The sequence below is a fragment of the Curcuma longa genome, chromosome 20 (genome assembly GCF_044706935.1).
Source record: "Curcuma longa cultivar G26 ecotype Majalengka, Jawa Barat chromosome 20, ITB_CL_G26_1.1, whole genome shotgun sequence".
NCBI lineage: Eukaryota > Viridiplantae > Streptophyta > Magnoliopsida > Zingiberales > Zingiberaceae > Curcuma > Curcuma longa.
In genome coordinates, this window is record NC_133880.1 from 10,372,431 (window position 1) to 10,383,446 (window position 11,016).

The following is an 11,016-nucleotide window of genomic DNA, read 5'->3' on the forward strand; positions in this document are numbered from 1 at the left end:
TATGCATCATGTATACATAACTATCATATTATGCTATTAACTAATTGAATGTTCAATAAATATTGAGTTGTTAACACATTAACATGTATACATCATATGTACAACACCCAACTTCACTTCTATCCACATTGACCTTGGAGAGAATCCAACTTAAAGTCATCCTGCTAATCATGAGATTATATCTCTTCAAATACATTTAATTTCAAGTCGGTCTTAGAGAGAGTCTAATAACCCCTTAAACTCTGGTTCTAACCATATTAACGAAAGGTGTTAACTTTAATTACATTTATAAGAAATTTTCACAAGTCTTATCATCTTTTCATGCAAATAATCAAATTATCTACATGACATGACAATAAATGGTATGACATAATTAATGCAACTAATCATGGTGCAAATGACATGACATGACATAATTAATGCAACTAATTATGACTACTTCTAGTCATAGTCAATCGTAAATCTTATTTAATAAAATATGATTAAGAATCTGATTTCATAAATCAAAATTCTTTAATTAGATTAGGAAATAATTTTTCATATCTAATCATATATTTTATTTTAGAAAATATAATCTTTAATTAAGAAAATTTAATTAATTAAGAAATAAATTTTCTAATTTAAATTAATAAAAAAAATTCTATAATTAGAAATTCTAAATTAAACTGTAATATTTTCTTTTAGAAAATAAAATTCTTAATTAAGAAAATCTAATTAATTAGGAAATAATTTTTCTAATACAAAATCTCCTAACTAATTAGAAAATTTTTATAATTAGAAATTCTAAATTAAATTATAAAATTTTCTTAATTAGATTTATGACTAACTACGACATGTAAAACTATTTTACGTGTATGTCTTGCACTATCAGACTCTGATACCACTGTTGGGATCGTCCCGGTGCAATGCGCGTGTTTACACGTTTCACAAATGTGCACAATGGAAATAAAATAATAATTAAAAAGAAATTATTATAACACACGCATGCAAATACAAGAAATAACATGTACAAGGCATGACTGAAAATTAAAATTTTTATAGAATAATAAATATTCTATGCGTACCTTATTGATGACGTTGAGCGAAGTTGGCATCAATCAAGCGGTCCTTGTTGAAGTTTCGCCTCTACTGGTGATCCACGCCAAGCTCTCGTCTGGACGACTTCCAAAGTCATGAGTCGCATCATCGTCTTCGGTACTAGTCGATGATCGATAACGATCGATACGAGAGAAAATCTTAATTCTGAAAAATACGCAACAACGTTTGTCGCGATCATTTTTTGAGGTTTTCTAACTATTACCGACAATCGTATTCCTGGTGTAGTTTTTGGTGGTCAACCTTTGACCGCCGATTTAGGGCAAATGGTCGGAACCTTTCTGACGTTGATGGAACGTTCTCCGAAAACTTCATAAGTTTTCGTAGAGATGGTTGATGGTCATAAGACGACCAAGATTGATTGGCAACATTTAGATAACCTATCCAATGATCAGAAATAATTTTCGGCGACTGCACAGAGTTCCGACGATAAAACCTAATACAATCCGATGACACCTCTGACATTGACACGACAGTGACTCCGCTCTGGTAAACCAATCCGGTAGTGGTACTCCACTCCGGCAAACAATCTGGCAGCCTAAGGCAAACAATCTGGAAGCCTCTGGTAAACAATCCGACAGCCTTCGGCAAACAATCCGGCAAGGCAAAACAACACTTCCTAATTTACCGCCTATTGCTCATGGGAAGGAAGGAGGAAGCTACTTGGTTTCCCGTGTTCTTCCGGTTGGCAACACAAAATAGAGCATTGGTTTCTTGACAACATGATCGACAACATAAAGCAGAGGCACATGTCGATGAGGAAGCCTCTGTCAGACCACCAGCAGGGAGGAAGCTGTTGGGTTGAAGGCACTCACGCTATAAGACATGGAAGGCATGCTTGTGACCGTTGGCATTGGAGAGAGAAGAACAAAACTGAGGGCTTAGGCCCACCACCAGCAGGGAGGAAGCCTCTCCCTCAAAATCGTGATTTCTCGACTACCACAGAGACGGCGATGGCGAGGAAGAAGAATGGAGAGGCTTGGTGGCACTCAAGCTAGGGTTCCGAGACCTTGCTTCTCCAGGGGATGCACCAGCAGCGAAGGCAAGCGACGATGGGCAGAGCTGAGGCGCACGACGACCGACAGGGTCGGCGGTGCCATCGCACGGACTACAGGACAAGGACGGTGCCAACACCCTCGAGAAGAACATGAATAGCGACAAAAAATCATGATTAGGAGGTTTTTGAGAAGCTATAGTACTTTTAAACCGAGATCAAATTAGGTTTGAGCAGAACCAGAATAAGGTAATAAACCAAACCGGATTGGGAGGTTACTGTAGCGAACCGGGTTTGAGTTTGGTGTAGACCTAAGTCGCTTGGTTCAATAACCAAACGACCTCCGATTTGACCCATACTAATTTTGTTCATTTCATCTTCACAAGATAAAACTCCTCATCTCTTCTGTTTTGCCAAAACACCTTCCATCATGAATCAAATTAAATTGGTTCAATTTTAGTTCAAAACTGAATCGTTTGGTTCAATAACCAAAAGACCTCCGATTTGAATGAAATCAATTTCAATCATTTCATCTTCATAAAATGAATTTCATCATTTTGTCCTTTGTTAGTCCAACCAGACTTTATTTCTCTCATTCTGAGAATCAAATTCTCAAACTCGTTTTAAGTCCTTCGAAGAACTTGTAGTGCGTGTGACCCAATAGGTTCTCGATTATGTTGGTCATCCGTAATTAACTATTAATTATGAAACAATCATGAGTGACACCTAGTAGTACATCATGATCTCCAATTGATCAAAAAATCAACGATTGATTCTAAAATATTTCTAAACCCTTCAGCAGCTAAAATGTAACATGTTTTATTCCTTTTACCATCTTATACCCGCTTGGTTTAGGACATAGTTTATATGTGTCAGTCCCCACTAGGCTAACTACATCACACCTAGCTCAAGCTTGCTTTCTTGTCTTGTAGATTCAAGTTGCTTGTACATGTGTCCAAGAGTGTCATACTCTTGACAAGCAATGCTTTGGCCAAAGACTTTTAGTAACAATCCTAACAAGCGGCTGCAGGGTATACGCCTCCCTTTTCAAGGAACAGTGAATTCTCTGTGGGCTATTCAAACACCTTCGGGCACTTCAACTTATACCCAATCATCCCAGGTCTACACCTCCTCGAAGATGTTTGTTAAGATGTTAAAGTATAAGCCTCCATGACCAAGGTGACTTGAATACCACAAGTCAAAGGAAATTCTTACTTAAACTATACTGAGATATTCATTGACATATATATCAAACCATATGAAGTCTCATGGCAGGTCACTCCAATGAACTAGTTACCTTTAACTAGCATCCACATTTAACTCTCAACATCTAATGTCTCAAACTTAGTGAGAACAGCTGCTTGGCAAACCAAGGAGTTTAAACGTGCTAGTCTCAATAGAATCGATGACGTTCGTGCTCATTAATTTCTTAACTAGGGATAATTTCAACACATTCATAATTGCACATGTAGATATGCTCACCAGTTGTGATCCAATCACAAATTCTCTCATGCTATGAATCGTATTGCAGACATTCAATGATTGAGTTTAAGATCAAATCAAACACATAGAAAATGTACACTCAAATAGTGAATTGCTATTTATCTAATAAATAGTATAACCGTAAGGCGATTGCCTTAGGACACCTCTCAAATATAACATACTCAATCAAGCCCTTGTGAATGATTCCGAATGCGTCGATGCTTCCACTACACAGGAGGCTTCTCCTTCAAAGAAAGCACCAAGCCTTGTCCATAACTTTGTTGATCATTCAAATGATTTAGCTTTAACAGACATGATGCAACATCAAATAGATTTATCCAAGGACATAGAAAATTTAGATACCTCGGTTGTATTAGAAGGACATGAGCAGATGCAAACAAAGATTTTAACTAATGAAATCAAAGAAATAGCAGATGATTGTGATTTGAATGAAGGCATTCTCGTGGATGAACGAAAACAAGGGAAGCCAACTATCTCTTCAATAATATTCCCCTCTTTAGTGCATATGTCTTGTCAATCTTTTTTCTCAAACTCCCTATTAACTAATTTGCTAACTTCAATTGCTGTAGTTGCTCCAATTTCTTTTTTGACATCCTGCAGAAGGATCTTGGAAGTCGGAGCTCCAAGCCTCAATCGTTGTGTTATGTGGGAGGAGGGTAGCGGCTCGTCGGATCTGCTAGGCCCAGCTCTAGTAATCATGGGGAAGGTGGTGATGACAAAGACGGTGGTGAGCGCTATGACTATATGCACGGTGGCAGTGCTCGTTGTGCATCACCACATGTGGAGTTTGAGCTTGTGGTCGCGAGGGTCATTGTAGTGATCAAGAAGTTAGAGAAGCAGGCCACTTCGCTTATCTGGAAGTTGCGACAAGTAGCAGACACAATGACAGTGGAGATGACGGTGGATTCAGCCGAATTGATGTCAGAGGATCTTCTTCCTGGATGACCACCTGATATTATTCTAAACTCGAGGACGAGTTCTTTCAACTTGGGACGGATGTAGGAGAATCTAAAGATTTTTATTATTAATTTTGATAATTTTTATTTTTAGTAATTTTTTTGAATTTTTGTATTTAGAGTAGTTTTGAATAGGTCTATTTTTTTTATATTTTAGGATTTTAAATCTTTTAAGATTTTTAGGATTTTGAGTCTGTTAAAAAATTTTCCTTTCTATTATAATTTTTTTTATAAGTTAAAATTTTGACTTTATATAAACATCTTGTCAGTTAATATTTAGGGAGAAGAAGTTTTAGTTTAATAATATATTCGACAGTATCGTTTATTTCGTTATCTCTTGTTATTCTTCTTAATTAACGGATTTTAGAAGATTATTTTTAGTGTTTACAGTCGAATCAATAGATTCAATATTACCTGCAGAATAATCACTATCCCATCCGACGTCATTTCCTCTCCTTCCACGTTAACTATTTGTTGTCCCTTCCACATCGACATTCCCCTTAGCATGACTTTCCCCTTTCACGACTTCACAAAATTTTTGCTTGTGACTAGAGATTCAACATCCCTTGTGCGTTATAAGCTATCAAGAGATTGTTGATTACATCCACCTTCGCCTGCATTGTAGCTTTCTTCCACATCAGCAACCTGACTTTATTAAACATCTCTGTATGTCCAGTGTTCCATTTTGCTTTCTTCTTAACATTACATTTGCTAGTGTTAGGATCTATGGTAAATAGCACATTATTGACACTTAAAAAAAAATATTAACTAATTTCTTTCCTCATAATAGGAGCGACTTGCAACTGAAATATTATAAAAGGTTTTACTCTTTTTTTTAATCTACAGTTAGAGTTCTTATAAACCAGTCTCGCGTTCAACATACGGTTCTTAGATAATTTCAATGTATTTTCAATTTCCTCTATAAAATTCTATAGCTAAAGTTTAGCTTTTGCTTGTCAAAGGCTGCTCTTTGTGTTTTGGTTGCATTGAATGTAGCTCTCTGTACGCCATATATTACAATTTTGAAAATTCTCATGTACTGTGATTATTTTTTATGTATGCTACGCGATTACAGTTAAGATAAATTAGAATGTGATAGAATAATAAAGAATTCATTTCTCCTTTGATCTTTGTTATCTCTCCTCCTTACCCCACATACAAAGTATATTAAAGCTGAAATGAAGAAAACATATCAACACACTTACAAAGACCATCAATTAATCAATCAAATGTAGCTACCGAACAATATAATCAAATTAAAATTAGACCGCCTGTCAAATGAAGCAATCAATTAATTTTGATCAAGAATAAATCAACGACGCCGAGCCACATGATCTTAGTAATGGCAGTCGACCGCCAATGCCGATGCCGGTGCTGTCGCCGGCAACACTAGTGGTCCATTTCCGGCCGAATAGGAGAACGTCGTTGCTGTGGGAACCTGTGCTCTCTGCAGCTCGTCTTCAGGCGCCGGGAGGTTTAGATCCAACGAAAGGTTAATGAAGCTCTTCTCCTTCTTGCCGTCGCCAGCTGGCGGCAGCGGTCGGTGCCGCCTCATGTGACCGCCCAGGGCCTGTCCGGAGCTGAACTCGGTCCCGCAGATGGCACACTCATGGACCTTCACGGGCGCCTTTGGCTTCGCGAAAGCATAATTATTCACGCTCATCCGCAGCATATGATGATCCGCCGCCGCAGCCTCTTCCTCGACTCCGGCACCCGCCGCGGGCTTCTCTTGCGCCGGCGCGGACTTGGGCTTCTTGTGGCTGGTGCGGTGGCCGCCGAGCGCCTGGAACGAGGAGAAGCATTTGCCGCACGTCTTGCATTCGTAAACGCAGTACCCGGCGCGGCCGCCGTCCGCCGTGGAGGTAGCCTCGGCCAGCCGCTTACTGGGGAACTTGGTGGGCGTGGCGGCGCTCGGAGTTCCCTTGGGGCACACCTCGAAGGCGGGGCCATGTGAGAGCAGAATAAGGCAGTTGGCTACGTCCTCGTCCTCCTCGGTGACGACATCGACGATCGAGGCAGAGACAGCGGACGAGGCAGAGGAGTCGGCAGCCGGCGTAGGGAGCCTTTGGCGCTTGGTGCGCTTGCCCTTGACCAACGCGGTGGCGATATCGGCGGGGTCGGAGGCCGCTTCATGTGGGGTTTCCATTATTTCCATCTCCATGATCTCCATCAGAGGAGAGACCGATTGAGATGGAGTCGTAAAAAAGGTTAAACAATAAAGAAGATTAATTACTAGTAACACAGGAAGTGATGATGTATATATGCAATTAAAAGGAGTGAATGCAACGGTATCACGGGATTAGGATTTGGTGGGAATGCAGAGGCAGAGGTGTGGAGTGAAGGGAGGAACAAGAGCAAAGGACAGAGAGGACGGAGTATACGAGTCCAACAAAAATGGCTAATCCTGGAGTGGACCTTCTTAATATTTCACTGGTTCCATCTTTTATAAATAGACTCTCTTTATGTGGCAAGGCTGGAGACGCGGAAATTAACTGCATGGTTTGTCAATTTGAGTTAATTAATTGGACAGTTGAGCTAACGAGCATAGTTTCTATCTACATTACATCACCACCTTTCGTTGCTTATCGTTTAAAAGATGTTAAAAACAAGTTTAATGTAGATAGAGATAGAACATCTAACGCTTATGATTAGGAAACTAAACTGATCACCTCGTTTATCTAGCTAATGCATGCTTATAATTAATAGTGCATTTCCTTTGAAGGTACCAAACAGCAGGATTGCTGCACAAAAATGTTTATCTATACGCACACACAAAAGCCGAACCTTTTGCAAATGACTGCCACATGCACGAGCAGATTGACGTAGATAAAAATCAGTAAGATGTCGCGTATTTTCTCCATCAAATTTGTTATCATAATTCCACATCATTCTTGCTAGAAAACAAGTTATCCCACGTTTCACTCTACTTTTTACAGACATTAGGAGAAAAAGACGAGTGTTTTGCAAAAACCTCTGTAAAGTAATTAATGCTTAATAAGCCTTGGCCCTTTATATATCCATGCTTGCCTTAGAAAGCAACTAATGTCTTCACGGTATGAAGGGGTCTTCACGGTATGTTCCATGGATACCCCCTTATAGGGCCGAGTTGCAGAGGAATCTATAATTTTTTTCATAAAAACTCATTTCATGATAATTAAATCTAATCACAAAGATCTTTACCATTGGTTGACCTGGACCTTCAAGATTAATTTTGCTGAATTCTCAAATCCAACGACCGTGTGAAAGTCCTATGGGATCGGAAGCACCATAAAGGCAGGTCTGTAAATCAACTAAATGTACAATAAATTTGGTATTTAAGTTAGTAAGAATCTATTCATATCCAATATTGATACTCCATAATAATATGTGGATATTAATAATAGACCAGTTAATTTAAGGCTATATGGAAAGAGATCGACCTTTTATTTGGACCTCATGCGCTAGCAGTCGAAAATCAAAATCAGAGATAGAGAGCACTCGGGAACTGAGTTCGAAATCAGGAACCAAGTTTGGAGTCACTTAGTGCTCGAGAACTAGAGTCAGAGCCAAAGAACACTTGAGAATTGGAGTCAGAGTCAAAGAGCATTTGGGAATCGGCTTCAGCATTATTTAGTTCTCGTGAACTAGATTTGAACTCCTACGATAGTTAGGATTACTGTATCCTAGAGGCAAAGGTTGAGGAGAACGATTAGACACAATAATAGTGACTCATAATGACAAAGATTAATGTTCAATGAGACGTTATCAGGAGATGAGATCATATGGTCATTGTAGAATGAAAATGAAACCATAATAAGGAGTAAAAACAAGCGTTGCAATTGGAGAATTTAATAACATAAAAATTATTGCAGTGTGGTGAGAATTGTAAAAGAAGGATGATGATCCAAAGGTGGGGGCATGCTCATTTCTTACACATTTTCTACTACATTTTTTATATATAATTCTATTACTCTCTACTCTCATTTGACTTAAGTATCAAAGAGTCCTCATCAGGACTAGATCAACTCCCTTTGACTTTGTGTTGATTTCGTGTAAGAAATTTTTTACTCAGTATAGAGAAGGCAATAAGCACTTAGCTATCAATGTTCCTGAAGTACTCGCTGGGAGCTTTCAAATTTTATTGTATCATAATTGACATCGTCTATGAAAAACTAGAGCTAAGATGTTAACAATGGCATGCACTTGCTGTATTGCTCTCTAAACAGAGGCTTCACCCCCGTGCTACTATACTGGAAGAAGGAGAGATCCCTTTGGGTCATACTGAATTGGCACAATTGATCCAAGCAATAGTGGAAGTTGTGCTTCAACAATATAATAGGGTGATCCTAGAAATCATCCTATGGCCACTAAAGCTTAGATGCCACCCCTAGTGATGAATGAGAGGAGGCATGATCCCTTGATCAACACCTCCCTTACTGAACCAAATCCAAGTAGGCTCGATAAAGACAGAATTTCCCAGAGCAGATCATGGAGAATGCCTACCTCATTTACAAAAGATATTCTGAAAGAGGAATTACCTCCCAACTTCCACTCTCCATAAGTGGGGGAATATAATGGAGCTACAGATCTTGAAGAGCATCTGTGTCAATTCGAAAATGCAACACTATTACACCAATATTCGAATGTCATCAAGTTTCGGGTTTTTGTAACCACTTTCATTGATCTAGCGTAGCAATGGTTTAATACTCTTCTCCCATGATCGCTAAGATCTTTTGAGGAGTTATGCAATACTTTCTCTCATCATTTTGTCAGTTGCAAAAGATATCAACAAACGCCCCTTAGTTTGTTTAATCTGAAGCTATGCCCGATTGAATCTTTGAGGGTATATATCCAAAAGTTCACAAAAAATAGCTCTGGAGGTGTCATCTGCTACGCTTGAGATATTAATTAGTGTTTTTTTCACAAGGCTTGAAGGAGGGGAAATTTTTTCGATCCTTGGTAAAGAAGCCTACTATAGCCTATGATGAATGATTGCGGCGAGCTGAGAAGTATATTCATATAGAAGAAGCCTAGCAATTATGACAAAAATAGATGGCTATGGTGGGAGGATCACATCAAGGAGAAGGTTTGTCTCGAGTGGCTCATCCTCGAGTGGCTTGAGTCTAGCCTGTAACGCCCACCCTTCTTACTTTAATAAGGGAGACGTTACTATCATACTTTATCCCCAACTTATCTAAAGAATTATCAATATGCATAAACTCTAAGCTTAATTCAATATATTCATTAAGATGAATAATTCTAGAGCCTGAACTTTTTTTCTTTTAAAAAAAATATCTAAATAAATATGCATGAGTCAGGGTTCAAACTAGAGGCCTCTTATTAGAGACTTTTATGGCTTACCACCAGTTCACAGATTCTTTTATTTTATTTTCATCCAGTCGACTAGTACTAGACCAGTCGACTGATCACTCGACTGAAGTTTCTGTTTGCTCGATCTCACCATGGCCAATCGACTGGTGCTACCCCAGTCGACTGATGAATCTGAAACAAGTCTTTTAGAGCTGCTACTTGGATATTTACATCCCAAATACAATCTATAATACTTTTAACACATTACACAACATTCTTAGATAGTTCAAAGACAAAATTGGTATGCATATACCATCAATCTATGTTCATATCATGTGCAAACCAAATAACACAACCTATCGTACTCTAAATATGCATAAGCAACTAAATGACATAGCATGAACACTAGTAGGTTTAAAAGTCTATGACATAATATGAACACTAGCAAGTTCGAATCTATGACATAACATAAGCACTAGCAGGTTTCAAAAGTTAATGACATAATATAACCACTAGCAAGTTCAGAATTGTAATCCACGGTTCCGTCGCCACATACACCAAGCACTTCATCCGCTGCCCCCTCTTACTCAAGTCTTCCTTTACCTTTATCTGCAGTATAAGGAATGCAAACTATAAGCAATGATGCTTAGTAAGTACTTCCTAATCTCACAAAACAACGCATCATAAGAAAACATGCTAAGAAATACTTGTACATAGCACAATGGTTCAACTAGACATGCATGAACTTGAAATATATGACTTGCAATACATGATCTTCAAATATGCTTCGTTTATAAAAACATGAACATGAGATATACTTAAACTTGTAAACATTGCACTAGTCAAGGGAATAGTTAACTTTGGAAACTTATACTATATATATACTTCAAAATAGTAAACATCCTTATTTGGGCCCGGCATAGTACCAATTGAGCGCATCCCTAATAGGATTCGGGATAGCTAGCCACCAAACCTCTTAGGGCAACTTACTAAGGGCGATCTAGGGGCCCGTGACTGATCTAATGGCCTGGTACATGCCACTTTTAAAGTAAAATAAAGAAAAGGGTCTATTTTGTTATATTTTTCTTAAAGCGACTTATGAAATCGCTGTTGGAATATTATTTCACCATCGTCATCAGAAAGAGTTTCTAAATGTTTGTCCTAATCGGCGATCAACGG

The 11,016-nt window shown here is 38.5% G+C and overlaps 1 protein-coding gene across 1 annotated transcript; it reads right to left on the reverse strand.

The window, feature by feature from the left end:
* Positions 1 to 5,884: 5,884 nt before the first annotated feature.
* LOC141813036 (zinc finger protein ZAT5-like) lies at positions 5,885 to 6,709 on the reverse strand. The gene has a single exon (XM_074700946.1). It carries the CDS (start codon positions 6,707 to 6,709, stop codon positions 5,885 to 5,887), a length of 825 nt encoding a protein of 274 aa, XP_074557047.1.
* Positions 6,710 to 11,016: the final 4,307 nt, after the last annotated feature.

Coding starts and splice junctions, on each gene's coding strand:
- LOC141813036 (XM_074700946.1), bottom strand. CDS start 6,709: ATGGAGATGGAAATAATGGAAACCCCACATGAAGCGGCCTCCGACCCC.